The following is a 19,744-nucleotide window of genomic DNA, read 5'->3' as shown; positions in this document are numbered from 1 at the left end:
GACAGTGCCTGAAAATGGAATTGGTGTCTTAGGACAGCAAACCAGAAAAAGTTCTAAAAGTACGGTCTGATCAGAATGTACAAGCAAGTAAACCTGATAGGTCCTGGACAGTTAGAAACTACCCTGGTCATACCACCATCACAACTGCCCCTAAGGTTTCCATGTGGGAATTCTGATGGAAACGTTGACTTGCCACATGTCCAAGATGGGTTAAAAGGAACCCTCCTTTTTAGGTACCACAAAATACTGGAAATCTCTCTCACCCGCTCTTTCGGGCTCTGATCCTGATACTGCCATGTACCAGTTGCAAAGATATCAGACGATGGCTGGGACACCACAGCTTTTTCTAGAGTACTGCAGTGGGACACCAAGAACATTTTGTGGATTGGGCAAGCAGCTCAGGGGCATAAACCTTGTCTGATGACAAATAAGACCCACTGGTCTTCTAGGATGCGGACCAGGCGGAGGAAAACTGCTGGAGCCATCTCCAACAGAGACAAACTTTACCTGGGACCTTCCTTCCCACCATCTCTCCCCTGGACATGGGGTGGCTTTACATCTGCTAGGGGAAGAGGTCGTGTCTGGGATCCCCGTTTTGAGCCTCAATGGGATGTGCTCTGCTTCCCACCGTGGAGCCATATCTAGACTGTCTGGTTTTGTTTTCTAGGACCCCCTATCTTGGGGATGTTGGGATCCATGGGAGCAATGATGCAAGTAATTTCTTAGGCCATAGATTTACTGTTCTGGGATCTTGCCAGGTACTTGCAAAATCTGGATTGACTACTGCTGGAAACAGGAAACTGGGCGTAATGGACCTTCAGACTGTCCCAGTACAGCAACGCTTATGTTCTTGGGTCCTATCCTCCAGGAGACATTGCCTAGCCCCTCCCGAGTCCTTAACAACCTTATTCCAGTTCTCTACAAACAAATAAAGCAAGTTTTTTAATGACCTTTCTGCTGACCATCACCTTAGCAAAAGGCGACTTCATCCATGACTACCGAGACCATGAGACTCTGGCCACATACAAGATCATACAGAGTTTCCGTGAGAAATGCTGCTGATTTCACGAGCCCTTGTGAGAATCCTTTGGCCAGCACCTGCTGAAGCCAACACAGGAGAACTAAGGAAGCACATCCTCCATAAATAACAAAGTAGAGGCCAAGCCATGCTTCTTCAAATATCCGTTTCTAAAGAGTTTCTAGTCTTCGATCATAGAAGTCCTTGAGGAATGCTTCCACTTCCCCATCTTCCCAGTTTATGGGGCTAGTCATGTGCTTGATCACTGTTGAAATCAAGGAATCCACTCTGGGAGTGGCAAACAACCTCTCCTGCTATGCCCTAAAGAGAGAATAGAACTTAACAAGAGCCCTCATGCCTCAAAATCTTGCATCTAGCACCTGCCAGACCTCCCAGATCATCTCCTGGTGATTTTTGCTAGGCTAGATATGCTGCCCAGAATAAGGCCTCCTGCTTGTGCTCCAACAACTTCAGCATATGCACCATCTGATCAATAAGGCCATAGAGCTTGTCTTTTCTGAACAGTCTTAATTAATTTAAAAACGTACTCGTTCCAAAAGCACAAAGACTAGTGGACACTCAAGGAAGTTACATGGAAATACTTTTAGAACAAATAGGAGGAAATATTTTTTCACTCAACAAATAGTTAAGCTCTGGAACTCTTTGCCAGAGCATCCTGGTAGCAGCGGTTAGCATATCTGGGTTTAAAAAAAGGTTTGCACAAATTCCTGGAGGAAAAGTCCATAGTCTGCTATTGAGACAGACATGGGGGAAACAACGGCTTGCCTTAAGATTGGTAGCATGGAATGTTGGCTAATTGGGTTTCTGCCAGGTACTTGTAACCTGGCTTGGTCACTGTTTAGAAAACAAGATACTGGGCTAGATGGACCATTGGTCTGACCCAATATGGCTACTCTCCCTGGTTAGTTCAGAGCCACGGCAGTTGGGTCCCGGCCTGAGAAAGTCCTTTGTTGGCACGCTGCCAAACAGAATTGGTTAAAGTAAGTGCAATTATAATATATAAAACATTGTATTTTGATGAGAAATTAATTTGTTTAAAGGTTTGAATTGAAGGGGTGACAGTGGAATTGTGTAATTTTAGGGGATATGGTGGTTCCTCCTGATGAAGAGAACGAAATGCGGTCCTGCATAGAGGAGCCGATGCTTGCTTAAGGACTAGAGTAACAGCAGTTATGAGATTGAAAAGTCTCATCCCGCTAATGTAGTGCCTGAAATCTATTGCAAGTGGAGTTGTTTACCCCCAGAGAAGTGTGTTGGGGTTTGTCTTGAACTTTCATGAAACTTCATGTGAAACCGGAAACCGGAAGAGCAGAGTGAATGGACATATGCAAAGGTTTCTTATTTCTAATTCTGTGATGCCTCTTTGAGAGACGAGATATCATGAACTTTGACACAGTGTGTAATGGTATTCAAGAAAGTCATGTATATATAAATCCTCCTTGTTATAGATTTTCTATGCAGGTACTATAAGGTGTGAATGAGCATGAAAGATATAAGAGAATATTGTTTGTGAATAAAGGTTTTAAATACACGTGAGCAGGTTTTGAAGCACACGTGTTTAATAAAGATATTTTGTATTCAATAAGACTGGGGCTATTTAGTGATTGACAATACGAGTGCTCCAGCAGCTCTATTGAGTCCCTAATTGTATAATATTATCAATATATATTTCTAGGGAGATGGCAGCGGCCGGATGGGATTCGAAACCGGGTCTAACAGAAGACCGTGTAGCTGAATTATTGGGGGGAGTACGTCTATTTTCTGGGGGTATCCAAGAGCAGGAAAGTAGTTGGGATGATGTTTTAAGGATCCATAAGACCTTGGTAAGGGCGGAACTCCACTCGGCGGCATTGATTGAATATTGCCATACGCAACGGGTTCCTCGTGGTCTAAGAATCACTAAGGAGCCTAGATATCTGGGTAACGATAAATATGTCGCCAAGTGGAATACTGTTATTACTCAGTGCTCCCTAGATCTCATGTTACTTACAATTGATGCGTTACAGGAGGAGATACAGGGACATAGAGACGAGTTGTTTCAAAAACAGAATGCCATGAGGGGTGTTCAGGATAAAGGAACATTTGAGAAAAATCTAAAAGAACATAACTCAAAAATAGAGGAATATACTAATAACCAAAGAGCGATTAAAATAGCAAAATTTCGCAGGGATGAATATGACTACACTAAGGGTTATGTCTACAGCTGGATGGACAAAAAACGCCGTACTCGTAGGGGTAAATTTGGTGGTAGAAAAGTACAATTTAAATTGTCGTCTAGTGAATCATCGGGTGACGATGAAAGGGGTTATACACGTAATAAAATGGAGGGTATAAATATGTGTAAAAGTTCTGAACACCCTGGGGATATACCGGATTCTTTTTTAAGGATAGGAGATCAAGGGCCCAATACAACAGGGGAACTAAAGGGAGGGCTCAAAGGACCCAAAACCAAGAAGGTGCCTAAGAAATGAACACTGTTATTAATATTTCAAATAATATATTGTCACCAATGCAGAAGGAGGTCTTGACTAAGGGATTATCTTTCGTTCCATCTAGTAGGTATGATCCCTTCGAAACCAGGCGGGGTTTATATCGCTTCTTTAGAGAACTTAGGTTACGGTTACATTTTGGCAATCCAGATGATATAAATCAAGAGTCTATATTTCCACGCACAGGTCACATCTCCAGGTGGGTACCCCCGGGAACAATAGACCCTATGATTCAAGCTTTTCAAAAATTGGTCTTATACGATCTTGCTAAATTAGAGGAAAGAAGGGGGAACGAATGGAGTAATATTTCAGGGTTACAACGGCGTGGTATTCAAGAGCTGGCCAATAATCAGAATATAGTTATCCAAAGAGCGGATAAGGGGGGTTCCGTGGTGATTATGGACAGGGATAAATATAAACAAGAAGCGATTGGACAGTTGGGTCAAGACCAATATTATATATTGTTAGATGCTGACCCCACGAAACAATTACAATTAGAGATAGAAATATATGTGAATGAAGCAGTAATGAAAGATATTCTTACAAAAAAAGAAAAACAATTTTTGTGTCATCCTTGTCCTGCTATTCCTTATATCTACTTTATCCCTAAAATCCATAAATCTACCAGGGACCCCCCCAGGCCGCCCAATAGTATCTACTAAGAATTCAGTATTAGAGCCTTTATCTAAATACATCGATATGATATTGAACCCCTTGGTTTCGAGGGCAGAATCCTACGTGAGAGATTCTATGCATTATATACAAATGCTTGAACAGCTAGAACCCACATTGAATAAAAAAGATCTTTACATGGTGGGGTTGGACGTAGTTGCCCTTTACACAAATATTCCCCAAGATAGAGCTATACAGATAGCGTGTGAGCAATTTGAAAATCTTCACATTTCGCAGCTTAAAATTGAAGTACTGAAGCAATTATTAACGTGGGTGGTATGCTATAATTACTTCAAATTTGAAGATCTATTTTATAAACAGATAAAGGGGGTAGCTATGGGGGCAAGTGTTGCTCCTTCATTAGCATGCCTCTATATGATGTACTTTGAGAAAAGATATGTGTATGAGTCTAGATGGTTTCAATATATTACATCTTGGAAACGATATATTGATGATGTGATAATGTTGTGGCATGGCCCCATGGTAGAATTAAGGTCATTTCTGGAGTATTTAAATAGTGTAGATCCTAACATTAATTTTACTTCTCGAATAGCCCAAAATGAAATAGAGTTCCTTGATATTAAAATAAGTAGAACAATGGAAAAAGGGTTTGCGACTACTATTTTTCGCAAACCCACTGATCGCAACGTTTTGTTACATTATCAGAGTTTTCATCATCAGGGTTTAAAAAAAGGGATACCGACTGGTCAATTATTGCGTCTCAGACGATTATGCTCCTCTATCTCAGAATTTAAGAAACAGGCCGCTGAAATGATAGAAAGATTTAGAGCTCGGGGTTATCCAATGAAGATCCTTAAAAATGCATACAAAAGGGCATTATACGCCCACCGCCCTTGGTTAATGTTACCTAAGTCAAGATCTCCTTCGAAGGCATTGGCATGTGTTATCCCGTTTTCTTTAAAAGCATCTAATATTAGCAGTATTATACATAAGCACTGGCATGTTCTTTCGATACACCCAGAATTTAGGGAACACCCCAAAATAGCTTATAGACGACAAGCTAATGTGGGAGAATTATTAAAGAAACCAAAACAAAGAGGGGAGGCAGGTAGACACTCCCCATGTGGGAGATGTGTATATTGCCGCTTTTCCCTAAACACTGAAAAGATTTGTATACCCCACAGTGATAAAGAATTTATATTAAGATATAACACTAACTGTAATAGCTCCCAAGTGGTGTATTGCATTATGTGTCCTTGTGAACTTTATTATATAGGTCACACTAAACGTCCCTTAAAGAACAGACTAGCAGAGCATGTAAGTAATTTACGTTTGAAGAAAATGATGTGCCCTCTGGTTGCTCATTGGTATGAGTGCAATCATACTGTAGATCAGTTAAAGTGTGTGATTTTAACACAAATTCCCCTTGACAGGAGCCGTGGGGGAGACATCAGTTCTAGATTGTTAGCCATAGAACAGAGATATATTTATACATGGCAAACAGTGACACCTATGGGACTTAATCAAGAGGTAGAATGGATTTAGGAGCCTGTTTCTTTAAGGGAGAAGAAAAAAAGAAAAAAGAAGCGATGCATTGTGGGAGGATATAAGGGTGGGGGTTGTGATTCTCCCTGGTTAGTTCAGAGCCACGGCAGTTGGGTCCCGGCCTGAGAAAGTCCTTTGTTGGCACGCTGCCAAACAGAATTGGTTAAAGTAAGTGCAATTATAATATATAAAACATTGTATTTTGATGAGAAATTAATTTGTTTAAAGGTTTGAATTGAAGGGGTGACAGTGGAATTGTGTAATTTTAGGGGATATGGTGGTTCCTCCTGATGAAGAGAACGAAATGCGGTCCTGCATAGAGGAGCCGATGCTTGCTTAAGGACTAGAGTAACAGCAGTTATGAGATTGAAAAGTCTCATCCCGCTAATGTAGTGCCTGAAATCTATTGCAAGTGGAGTTGTTTACCCCCAGAGAAGTGTGTTGGGGTTTGTCTTGAACTTTCATGAAACTTCATGTGAAACCGGAAACCGGAAGAGCAGAGTGAATGGACATATGCAAAGGTTTCTTATTTCTAATTCTGTGATGCCTCTTTGAGAGACGAGATATCATGAACTTTGACACAGTGTGTAATGGTATTCAAGAAAGTCATGTATATATAAATCCTCCTTGTTATAGATTTTCTATGCAGGTACTATAAGGTGTGAATGAGCATGAAAGATATAAGAGAATATTGTTTGTGAATAAAGGTTTTAAATACACGTGAGCAGGTTTTGAAGCACACGTGTTTAATAAAGATATTTTGTATTCAATAAGACTGGGGCTATTTAGTGATTGACAATACGAGTGCTCCAGCAGCTCTATTGAGTCCCTAATTGTATAATAATATACTCTTTTAATTGCCAGACTGCAGATCAAAGTGGTTCAGTCTAAAATCCACATACAAGAAAGGAACTCCAATATCCTTAATAGGAAAGCAAAATCAATCACCCAGAACAGACAAATACGGTACATACACCATAGACCCATTATAACGTGACTGGATATTACACAGAAATGGTTACGTGGTCAAAGCTTGGACCCCAGATTTTTCATGATTCAGATGTGAGCTAATTAGTCTCAAACTTATTAGGGTTCTTTTAAGTGACACAAGGCAGTAGTGGCAAAGTTTGGAGATTTAAAACATAGCATTAAATGCTAACAGGAAAAAAGCATAGTCAGTACAAGAAAAGCTAGAAGCTTTAGATCTTTAAAAATCAGGAAAAACGCAAGCGGAGGTGGATCAATGAGAAAGCAAACTTACAGAATGCAACAAGCAACATAGTAGATGACGGCAGAAAAAGACCTGCACGGTCCATCCAGTCTGCCCAAGAAGATTCATATGTGCTACTTTTTTATTTGTACTGTCCTCTTCAGTGCACAGACCGTATAAGTCTGGCCAGCCCTATCCCCGCCTCCCAACCACCAGCTCTGACACAGACCCTATAAGTCTGCCCAGCACTATCCCCGCCGCCCAACCACCAGCCCCGGCACAGACCGTATAAGTCTGCCCAGCACTAGTCCCACCTCCCAACCACCAGCCCCAGCACAGACCGTATATGTCTGCCCAGCACTAGCCCCGCCTCCCAACCACCAGCTCTGCCACCCATTCTAGGCTAAGCTCCTGAGGATCCCTTCCTTCTGCACAGGATTCCTTTATGTTTATCCCACGCATGTTTGAATTCCGTTACCGTTTTCATCTCCACCACCTCCCGCGGGAGGGCATTCCAAGCATCCACCACCCTCTCTGTGAAAAAATACTTCCTGACATTCTTCTTGAGTCTGCCCCCCTTCAATCTCATTTCATGCCCTCTCGTTCTACCGCCTTCCCATCTCCGGAAAAGGTTTGCGGATTAATACCTTTCAAATATTTGAACGTCTGTATCATATCACCCCTGTTCCTCCTTTCCTCCAGGGTATACATGTTCAGGTCCGCAAGTCTCTCCTCATACGTCTTGTAACGCAAATCCCATACCATCCTCGTAGCTTTTCTTTGCACCGCTTCAATTCTTTTTACATCCTTAGCAAGATACGGTCTCCAAAACTGAACACAATACTCCAGGTGGGGCCTCACCAACGACTTGTACAGGGGCATCAACACCTCTTTTCTTCTGCTGGTCACACCTCTCTCTATACAGCCTAGTAACCTTCTAGCTATGGCCACCGCCTTGTCACACTGTTTCATCGCCTTCAGATCCTCAGATACTATCACCCCAAGATCCCTCTCCCCATCCGTACCTAGCAGACTCTCACCACCTAACACATACGCCTCTCTTGGATTTCTACTCCCTAAGTGCATCACTTTGCATTTCTTCGCATTGAATTTTAATTGCCAAACCTTAGACCATTCTTCTAGCTTTTTCAGATCCTTTTTCATGTTTTCCACTCCCTCCGGGGTGTCCACTGTGTTACAAATCTTAGTATCATCCGCAAATAGGCAAACTTTACCTTCTAACCCTTCGGCAATGTCACTCACAAATATATTGAACAGTATCGGCCCCAGCACCAATCCCTGAGGCACTCCACTACTCACCTTTCCCTCCTCCGAGCGAACTCCATTCACCACCACCCTCTGGCGCCTGTCCGTCAACCAGTTCCTAATCCAGTTCTCCAGTTTATTTAAGAGCCTCCTGTGGGGAACCGTGTCAAAAGCCTTGCTGAAATCTAAGTAGATTACGTCTATAGCATGTCCATGGTTCAATTCTCCGGTCACCCAATCAAAGAATCAATGAGATTCGTTTGGCACGATTTCTCTTTGGTAAAACCATGTTGTCTCGGATCTTGCAACTCATTTTCTTCCAGGAAATTCACTATCCTTTCCTTCAGCATCGCTTCCATTACTTTTCCAATAATAGAAGTGAGGCTTACCGGCCTGTAGTTTCCAGCTTCTTCCCTATCACCACTTTTGTGAAGAGGGACCACCTCCGCCGTTCTCCAATCCCTCGGAAACTCTCCCATTTCTAAGGATTTATTAAACAAATCTTTAAGAGGACCCGCCAGAACCTCTCTGAGCTCCCTCAATATCCTGGGGTGGATCCCATCCGGTCCCATGGCTTTATCCACCTTTAGTTTTTCTAGTTGTTGATACATACTCTCTTCCGTGAACGGTGCTATATCCACTCCATTCTCAAATGAACTTTTGCCAGTCCATCGTGGTCCTTCTCCCGGATTTTCTTCAGTAAAAACAGAACAAAAGTATCTATTTAGCAAATTTGCCTTTTCTTCATCATTATCTACAGTACATAGCGGTTTGCAGTATCTTTTAGTCTCACAATTCCCTTTTTAGTCATTCTCCTTTCACTAATATACCTGAAGAAATTTTTGTCACCCCTCCTTACCTTTCTAGCCATTTGTTCTTCCGCTTGCGCTTTCGCCAGACGTACCTCTCTCTTGGCTTCTTTCAGTTTCCTCCGGTATTCCTCCCCGTGTTCCTCGTCTTGAGTTTTTTTGTATTTCTGGAATGCAAACTCTTTAGCCTTTATTTTCTCAGCCACTTGCTTGGAGAACCATAGCGGTTTCCTTTTTCTCTTGCTTTTATTTACTTTCCTTACAAAAAGGTTTGTGGCCCTATTTATAGCTTCTTTCAGGCTGGACCACTGTCCTTCCACTTCTCGTACGTCCGCCCAGCCCATCAGCTCCTTCCTTAGGTATTCCCCCATTTTACTAAAGTCAGCACGCTTGAAATCCAGGACTTTGAGTTTTGAGTGGCAACCCTCCTCTTCAGCCGTCATATCAAACCAAACCGTTTGATGGTCACTGCTGCCCAGGTGGGCACCCACTCGGACATTTGACACGCTATCTGCATTTGTGAGCACCAGATCCAGCGTCGCTCCCTCCCTCGTGGGTTCCATGACCATTTGTCTGAGCAGAGCACTTTGGAAAGCATCCACAATCTCTCTACTTCTTTCCGATTCCGCAGACTGAACCTTCCAATCTACATCCGGCAGATTGAAATCTCCCAGCAACAGCACCGCTCTCTTCTTTCCCAACTTTTGAATATCTGCGATCAGGTCTTTATCTAATTCTTCCAATTGTGTTGGAGGTCTGTAGACAACACCCACGTGGACAGAGGTTCTATCATCTCTTTTTAAGGTGATCCATATCGCTTCTTCCTTACCCCAGGTCCCTGTCATTTCGGTTGCTGTGATATCATTTCTCACATATAGAGCTACTCCTCCACCTTTACGACCCTCTCTATCCTTCCTAAATAGATTATAGCCTGGTATGTTTGCATCCCATTCATGGGAACCATTGAGCCATGTCTCTGTGATTGCAACAACGTCTAAGTCTGCCTCCAACATCAGGGCTTGAAGGTCATGAACTTTGTTGCCAAGACTGCGAGCATTTGTGGTCATCACTTTCCATTTACATTTCCATTTCCTGGTATGTGTTTCAACATTTGATATTTTGGTGTGTTTTCTGTCTTTGGGTCCCTCCATATCTTTTTTGTTCCACCTTAATTTCTTTTGCTTTTGCTGTTTCTTCTGGCTCAGTTCTATTTTTAGGAACCTCACAGAGCTCTAATGGAGCAAACGAATTCTGTAGGGGTAACACTTGTGAGGGTGTATGCCTCTGTGTCACATGACGAAGCCTGCCTGAGCCTACTGTGAACCATCTATTCTTAGGTGGTTTTATCCTTTGAGGCAGTGGTGTGAATTTGGTTTGATTTTGTGCAGTCTTAGAAGTTGCTTTAAGTGCATCTAATTCCTGCTTTAATTTACTGACCTCTTGTTTTAAACTAGCGAGCTGATTACAGATAGGACAAGCCTTAAGTTTCCAGATGATTGGCCTTGAAACTAAAGCTCCACAATTATTACAGAGAATAAAAGTCATCTTGATTTGTTGAATGGGTATGAATAGGTATTTTATGATGAGGCCTGACAGTGTACAAGATTAACTTTACTCCTCAGCAATTTGAGACAGTTGTAATTCGGGTGGAGTTAAGTTGTGATAAGTAGTATAGTTAGACTAGGGATTTAGGAAGTGTCAGTCTTGGGGTGGGTGGGTATAAACCTAAATTGTGGAATGTGTTTGCTGTAAAACCTATCTTAGGCCTGTATTAAGCCTCTTTTCTACAAAGCTGATTGGGACATGGGGAAGACAAGGATAGTAGGTAGAGATGTGCAAAAAAAACACAGTTCTAGGGTAGGAAAAGCCACAAATATAGCCAGCACAAATCTTATCTGAGTTTCTCCCAGCCAGAGACCAGCAACACAGCTCTCCACAGAAAACACACTTGTGCTTTTAAAATGGCTGCAGAAAAAAAAAACCCCCAGATGAACTGAGATAGATGGGGTGGGGGAAGGAAGGAGCTCAGAAACTTGGCAAAAGAAAGATTTCTAATACTTGCTGGCAGTTTGAAATCAGAAATCTAGTTTTCAGATTCACAGATATCAATAAACCAGTTTGAAACACAAACAGTTTGAAACACAGTCAGATTATACAATCAGATCAAACAGGGCTTCTTTTTTATTTTAATCTTTTTAGGAAAATATATCTGCAGGGACACAGACAGACAAGGATAGTAGGTAGAGATGTGCAAAAAAAACCACAGTTCTAGGGTAGGAAAAGCCACAAATATAGCCAGCACAAATCTTATCTGAGTTTCTCCCAGCCAGAGACCAGCAACACAGCTCTCCACAGAAAACACACAAGTGATTTTGATGCTGATGAAGGTCTCCAATGAAAACGGCTAAAACAAGCAAGCGATAGCCTCCTGGATAAAGTCATGTTCACTTGGTTTAACCAAGAACAAGCAGAAGGAACACCTATCTTTGGAAAAATAATCAGGAGTCAAGCAGAAAAACTAAAGAAGGAACTAGACCACCAGTGGCTTACCTGATTTTAAAAAGAGGCATGGCATCTGGAAAGTTAAAATTTCAGGGGAAGTTCGATCGTCTGACACTCAGACGGCTGATGATTATCCACCAAAGTTAAAAGCTACCATAGAAGGTGATTATGTTCAAAAGCAAATTTACAATTGCGACGAGAAAGGACTTTGCTATCACATGCTTCCTGTCAGTAAGTCTGATGAACAAAAGGTGCAGGGTTTCAAATCGATGAAAGAGAGTGACTTTGCTGTTTTGTGCCACGCACAAAATAAGACCACTGTGCAAAGGGAAAAAAAATAGAGGTTTCCATGGTATTTCCCCACAAAAACTTGTAAATGCTAGTATTTTCTTACTATCACAGTAAACGCGTGGATGACTGCTGATATTTTTGCAGAGTAGTTTCACAAACTTTTTTGTGCCATTTAAGTATGCACATTTAAGGAAGAAAAATTTGGAACCTAAAGCATTTCTGCTACTGGACAACTGTCCCACCAATCCCTCGGAAGAAAACCTTATCAGCTGTGATGGGAAAATTTAAGATCAGTTACTTGCCGAAAAACATCTCCAAAATCCAACCTTTGGATCAAGGCGTCATTTCAACATTCTAGATGCACTATTGAAAAAATATAATCAAACTGATCATTGATGAGGAAATAACCATCACTGACTGTCTGAAAAAAAAAAAAACTTAAGACACCACTGTTTTTGATCTAGCAGGGAGGGCATGGGATGCAATAACATCACCTACCATTGAAAAGTGCTTGGAGAGATGGCTACATGAAACATTTGCACTTGATATAGGGGAACTGGAAAGTGAGTTGGACTTCAAAGACAAAGTGGAAGCTCTATTTCATGCTGGGTGGTATTGAGGACACAATGGAATGGATTCATATTGACGACGAGTGTCCTACATATGATCGTCTAAATGAACAGACAATTGAAGACAAAGCATTTGCTGCAAGCCCAGACTGAAAACCCAACTCAGGACAGCAGTGATGAAGATGATTCTCCACCTCTACCACTAAAACTATCATTGGCTTTAGTGACCACGGCTACTGTTTTTCAATGGCTGCAATCAGAAAATGTGGACATCAATCATATTCTTCATTTGAAAGGAATTATTGGAATTGCAAAACGGAAGAAAAGAGAAGCAACAAAAGTTGACTCTGGACTCATTTGCTAAAGTAAGATTGTGAAGAAACAGTGTGTTTTAAGCCTGTAAAATGTATTGGATATTTCCCTGTTTTAATTATGTCTGAAGTGTATTTCTCCTATTTGGCCAGCAGATGATGCATGTTTATCTTAAAGCTGTTATACGGAACTGAGTGTTCTTTTTCTTTAACACAAGCAGGAAGCAAGTAGCAGTATACGTTTAAAATTTGTTGACTGGGCTCTGATTGGCCTGAAGTTTGAAATTACCCAGTAGTGCTGACTGTTGCTTTAGTCTTAGCCAGGAAGAGACAGGTCTCTTTGCTGAGGCTCGGTGAATGATATGTCCTCATCTTCCCAGGTACTGTTTAGACAGTATATAGATGTTTAGTTAATGTTATAATTGATCCATATTTAGTTACCTGTTATTGTCTGCCAATTGCACATTTTTGTCCACTGTTCCAAGTTCTGAGAATCAACACAATTGTTTGTTTGTTCTGCCTGTCTGGACTGATAAAGAATCCTGTTGGTCTGTGTGTTGGGTCTGTGAGTGCTTTCTGGGAACTGTGGGACTACTGGGAGTGTGGCTCCAGTAACCTAGAAATCATTGGGGATAATTGGAGAATGGGAGACTCACCCAGAGGCGGTTGTGACCCAGGCGGTGGGAGAAGGGTGCTAGTGTACAACACAAGCAGCAGATGCAGGTTGACCTGAGTGTACTACATGGTCTAACCTTTCAATTGCAAACCTTTAGATTCTTTAGGTAAGATTGTGTCTTCCATGAGACCTATTACATGCAGTTTGGATCCTATCCCTTCTTCGTGGATCAAACTTCCTCACTTAGATCTACTACCAGCCCTACTGACTTTAGTTAGTGACAGCCTTGCATTGAGGCTTGTGCCTCCCCAGTGGAAGGCCGCCATAGTAAAACTGATCTTTAGATCCATCCCTACCAGAGCATTATCATCCTGTGTCCAATCTTTCTTTGCCTCTATAAAAGTAGTAGAAAAGGTGGTTTATACACAACTTTCCCAATGTGCTGAACAAATTTTAGGTTTCTATCCTCATCCATTGGGCTTTCATGCACATTGCAGCACAAACTATTCTTGCTGCAGTGCTTAGTAAAGTATAGTCATATCTAAATAAAGGTCAGATCACTCTGTGTCTCTAGACTTATCGGCAGCTTTCGATCTCATTGATCATACCCTTCAGTTGTCTCATCTGTCTTCTTTAGGTATATCGGAGATTGTTTTGGCTTAGTTTTATTCTTTTCTAACAGATCGTTCTTTTACAGTTCACATCTCACTTAAAAAATGAACAGCTAAGCAACTTAAATGTGGTGTTCCTCAGAGTTCAATATTATTACTGACCTTTTTCAGTCTTTCTGATCCCTTCAGCATTACTTATACAGGAAGCTGGAATCTCATTTCATACATAAACAGATGATATTTTGCCAATACAGATATTACTCATTACACCTCTAGAAAATTGTCTATTGCATATAGATGGTTGGCTCATTGAATATGGAAGAGATTTGCATATAATGGAGGCAGTGTATGCAAATCAAGTTCATGCACATTCATTGTGGATATCCTGAAATCCTGACTAGCAAGGGGTACTCTAGGACTGGATTTGGGACACACTGCCCTTACCCTAAGACACTCGCTGCACCAGCCATACTCTGCTGGACAGTGTGTCAGCATTTGCTCTCTCTGTTGCACTGGATTATAAAATGGAGGAACAGGAATTGCTCTCTCTCCCCCCCCCCCCCCCCCCCCCCCGATGAATGAAGGGTATATTTCCAATTGGTTTGGACTGAAATGACATAGACAAAGGAAACTTCATTTTTTTGTTAAACTTTACACATGATAATTTAGTGTTTTACATCCTAATACGTTGCAATTTAGATAGAAGTGTTTTTGAAAATTAGACTGTGACTTGCGCAGCTAACTACCACTCTTTTCTTCTAATCTGAATGAAAATTTTAAAACATATGCAAATCATACCCTCAAATGATTCTAAGGTGCCCTCGTGTTAATTATTAGGTAGAATGGTTTTCCTAACATTAATTTTAAATGGCACAGACATGCTCACTTCTTACCAGGTATAGTTTTCTGCTACATTTTTTAATATCAATTATCAGGGCACAAATATTTGTTTAGATTTTGCTCTCACCTTTTTCAGTAGTAGCTCAAGGTGAGTTACATTCAGGTACACTAGGTACATAAATATGCCTTACAACCCTACTCAATACTGGCACTGTCAAATTGTTTCAATAGTGTCCCTTAAAATACTCCATCGAAGCAGATTTGCATGCAAATGCATCACAGTTTGTCACATTCATGAGGTTTATTGCTGCTACTGGCTCACAAGGCTCTGGTCACAGGTTCTCAGTAAAGAAAAATATCTTTCAATTTACATGCAAGCTCATCTTTCATTCAGTAATCCTGTAAAGGAATGCTAACCTGAGCAACTGTTAAAAGGTACATATCTAAATAAATCTTTCCCCTCTAGTTCTTTTTAATTATGTCCATTTTTTCAGTAGTTTTTGTGGTCTAAATAACAAAAAAAAAAAGTATATTTTCACCATTCCAAAGCTCTCCTCTAACTCACCTAGGGATCTGATGGGGAGAGGGATGCAAGTTGTGTTTCCAGTCACTTTTGGTCCATGAAGAAATTCATCAAAAGATAGCACTTAAGTTCCACAGTGATTGTACCTTTCAAATGTATAAGAAGTACAGATATTTTAAGGAGGACTGACACTAAAAATTCCAAACCTCTTTTAACTACTGTTCCTAGCCTAGTAATGACCAGGAACAGTGTATTTTACTTCAAAATGGTTACATATGTTTTACTAAGAATTTCAATTTTAAGACCATTCTTCTTTTAAATACCTGCAGTGGAGTGCTTTATCAAGCTACATATATCAGTATATGTACACACAAAAAGCAAAACACACACTTTTCAAGTGTTTAAACACTACAAAACGCAGACACCTGAAGAAAACTTGCAGCATTCAAGTATACACATAATGAATCTTAACATGTTGCAGCTCTGGCACTGACATCCAATCTTTCACAAGACAGCAGTTGACAGCGAGTAAAAGGCATGAACTGAATATTTTACTTCTTGGCTGTTTAACTTTGATCATCTTTCATTTTGAACCACACTAACAATTTTAAATGTTTACTGATATGAGTTTGCCCATTTTTTTAAAGCCCAAATGACAACTGCATCAAGGTTTATGCAGGTACCATGAAGGGTAGAATATTGCATTCCAGTGTATGAAACAATCCTTACAATTTTACAGTACCAAATCTAGTCCTTTAAATTAGGGGTCTCCAAGTTTTTCCAATCAGAAATTCATGTGTGTGTATGGACTGCTTGAATACTTTAGCCCATTATACATTACATGATTATTTCTACTCATCAAAATGAGTGAATGTCTTCTGAAATTGGAACTTGATATTCACCAAATATTTCTCTAATTCTTCAAAACAATGTATGCTAGATAATCTTTTCGCTAAAAATATCAAGTGGGCTGCATCCTAAGGTCAGACAGGCTGTATTTGGACCACACATTGGACACCTGCCTTAAATGACAAAAACAAAATCAGAACTTTTGCATGAAAAGATCAGTTTCAATTTGAAGTCTACAACGTTCTTCAGTCTGGGACATCTGCTATATTCTAGACATAGAGCCGAAATGAAAGTTTAGTTACACAAAATTGAGCTATTTAAGTCAAATCCAGGTTTTATGTTCACACTGCTCTGTACTCCATGAGAATTGTTCAATAAAGTTTTCCTACATAGGCACAAAATACAAATAAGGCCCTATGTGTCAAAGTCCACTGTGATGTCTTGAACATTCCTTTCATTTGCATTGTCAAAACTGTTTTTACCATGTTGCTGCTTAAGGTGTTTTCTTAAAACAGGTTTATGGGCAAATACCATGTCACAGTAGTTACATTTATGGGGTTTATCTCCACTATGAAGGTTGAGATGATCCTGCAAGGAGCATTTCTGAGAAAATGTCTTTCCACATATTTTACACTGAAAAGGTTTTATTCCCGCATGCACTCTCATGTGTCTGTGGAGATTCCCTTTTTGGGTGAACGTTTTGCCACAAAGCAGACACATAAATAACTTATGCATTTTTAAGTGGTTGGCATAGTTTTCCAGATGTCGAAACACTCGCGTACATTTAGGACACTGATGATGCCACTGAAGACCTTTGTCCAATGACCTGTTATTAGGTCCAAATATTTCCTTTGTGGCTAGAATGACATTGTTCATACCTGCCTCTGAAAGGGAGTAGTTTTGGAGGTGGCTTTGTTCCACTTCTCCAACTCTGTTTTCCACAGTTGAATTAATCAAAGAGTGTTGTGGTTCTGATGAATGCAAGGCATTTTGTTCTGAAGAAATGAAATCATTCTGATTTTTTTTACTCCTAATATCCAATACTTCTCCAACTGACTCTACTTTGACGATCTGTATATCGCTATCATCCATATCCAGACTGTCTTCTGATGGCTGGATGCATGGTGAATCTTGCACCAGCGAGTCCTCTCTCTCATTGTCTTGGTGCTTGATCAGATCTGAAGAATCCGTTTTCTGTTCACACTGCTCTGTGGCCTCTGAAGGCTCTTTAGGTTTTATAAACTTCCATAAGGCCTGTGTACATTTTTCCACGATATGGCGCATCTGCAGAAAGCTTGCAGCAGTTAAGTAGTTGACAAGCTCCATTTCTGGGAATTCAAGTGTACCACTGTAGCACGAGAGCAACAGCTGTCGTCCTACTTCAGAGCGTTGTAAGATGGAGATTTTCACTTCCTTTGAATCATTCAATAAAAATTGATCTCTTAAAAAGGGTGAGCCTGCGGCAAATACAATTTTATGTCCATGCACCTCCACATCATCTATGTACACCGTAACATCACAGAACTTGCTCTCTTCTCTCAGTTTGTTCATTTCTTCTAACATTGAATCTCCATAATTTTCAAATCTGAAGTGAAGAATATCATTCTTTTCATTCATTCTGGCAGACCTGAGAAAAACACAAGTTTAAATCGACTACCAATTCCAGTAAAGGTTTGGGTCAACTTCATACTTTTTCCCCATTTGTATCTTTGTTTCTACTTACGTTTGTAAGAATTTATAGACCTAAAAAATAAAAATCCCACGAATTCTCAAACTGTGAGAAGTTTTGAAAGAAAATGTACTTCCCTTGTCAAGTCCCATAGGTCAATAATTCAACAGACCCATAATTACCTTTAAAAGACTATATCCTAATTTTGGCAATAAAAATCAGTACAAATTATTTATATAGCAGTCAACAGAAGCATTAAGATATAAGAAATGTGGATTATACAAAAACATTAAACCAAATAAAAAATAGTACACATGTAATAAGTTGTAAAGGAATGCTGTCACTTTTGATAAGAACACAAATTACCTTTACATGTATTTTAGGAAACGATTTAACATAAATACACAAGCAAACAAATTCTAAAGAAGAACCAAAAATGAACACTCATCACTGTGTAGCAGAAAATTAATTCCCTCCCCCCTTACAACATTGTATAAAGAGGAAATGAATGGATACACTCTAAGCCTAGATCACATTACTATCCTTATAAAATACTGATGGCCACTGGAGATGGAAGTTAACACATTCTATCACAAAATCCATATGCAAACAATTCTTGGAAGTATTCAAATTATTTTAGCTCTTGATTTTGGGGTCCTTTTTCTAAGCTGCAGTAAGAACTAACACATGCTTTCAGCAGAGTAAAAGGCACTACTGTGGGGCATGCTCAGGTGTCCTACAACCGCCCCAATGCTAAAAATATTTTCTATTTCTAGTGTGTGGATAGCACGCGCCAAACACACAAGAAATAGAAAATATTTTTTAGTGTTGGAGACGGTGCTGGGGCAGAGAGTAGGCACGGCCAGTGCTAATCAGTTAGCTACATCACCGCACACTAACCGATTAGCATGTGGTTAGCACGGAGCCCTTACTGCCTAGAAAATAAGTGTCAGAAAGGGCTCATGCACTAATGGAGAAATCAGCACGTGGCTATTAATAGAGAAAATGGAAAATGTGAAATGTGGCCATTTTACAGCAGTACTAAAGGTGGCCTCAGTGCGTGGAAAAGCTCCGCGCTAATGATAGCGCTGGCCACTTTTTAGCACAGCTTAATAAAAGGACCCTTTATTATTTATATCATACACAGATATCTCACACCCTCTGCTATTCCTCATAGGAGGCTCTTGAATAAACTTGACAGGCTTAAGTTAGGACCCAAAGTGGCATAATGGATTAGAAACTGGCTGACAGACAAACGCCAGAGGGTGGAAATCAATGGAAGTCACTTGCAAGAAGGAAATGTGAGCAGCAGAGTGCCTCAAGAATCAGTGCTGGGGCCTACTCTGTCCAATATATTTGTGAGTGATCTTGCCAAAGGGTTAAAAGTTAAAAATGTTGCCTTTTTGCGGATGGTAACAAGATATGTAATAGAGTGGACACGCCAAAGGGAGTAGAAAACATGAAAAAGGATCTGCAAAAGTTAGAAGAATGGTCCAATATTTGGCACTTAAAATTTAATGCAAAGAAATGCATAGTGATGCATTTGGGGATTAGAAATCCAAGGGACCAATATGTCCTAGGAGGCGAAAGGCTGATAGGCATAAACAGGGAGAGGGACCTCAGGGTGATGGTGTCCAAGGATCTTACACAAAACAGTATGAAAAAGGCGGTGGCAGAAGCCAGAAGGTTACTACGCTGCATCGAGAGGTGTAACCAGTAGAAGAAAGGAGATGTTGATGCTCCAGTACAAGTCATTGGAAAGGCTCCACCTGGAGTATTGTGTTCACTTTTGGAGGCCTTATCTTGCTAAAAATGTAAAAAGACTAGAAGCGGCCCACAGGAAGGTGACAAAAATGATGTAATACATGGCAACCTGATTGTCTGTTTGCACCAAAAGACGTATGAGAAGAGACTGGAAGACCTGAATATGTATACCCTAGAGGAAAGAAGGGGTAAACAGTACAATGAGAGG

At 40.5% G+C, this 19,744-nt stretch overlaps 1 protein-coding gene across 2 annotated transcripts in view; it reads right to left on the bottom strand.

Moving 5' to 3' along the window:
- The window catches only part of ZBTB26 (zinc finger and BTB domain containing 26), a 116,316-nt gene that overhangs the window by 55,467 nt on the left and 41,105 nt on the right, over positions 1 to 19,744 (bottom strand). For both annotated transcript variants that reach the window (XM_030207321.1, XM_030207322.1), the window contains exon 4: positions 15,297 to 17,730. In XM_030207321.1, the coding sequence (XP_030063181.1) occupies positions 16,518 to 17,730 (1,213 nt within the window). In that variant the 3' untranslated portion in view covers positions 15,297 to 16,517. The remainder of the gene's footprint in view (positions 1 to 15,296; positions 17,731 to 19,744) is intronic.

The sequence above is a fragment of the Microcaecilia unicolor genome, chromosome 6 (assembly GCF_901765095.1).
Source record: "Microcaecilia unicolor chromosome 6, aMicUni1.1, whole genome shotgun sequence".
Lineage (NCBI taxonomy): Eukaryota > Metazoa > Chordata > Amphibia > Gymnophiona > Siphonopidae > Microcaecilia > Microcaecilia unicolor.
This window is presented reverse-complemented; position numbering and strand designations above follow the sequence as displayed.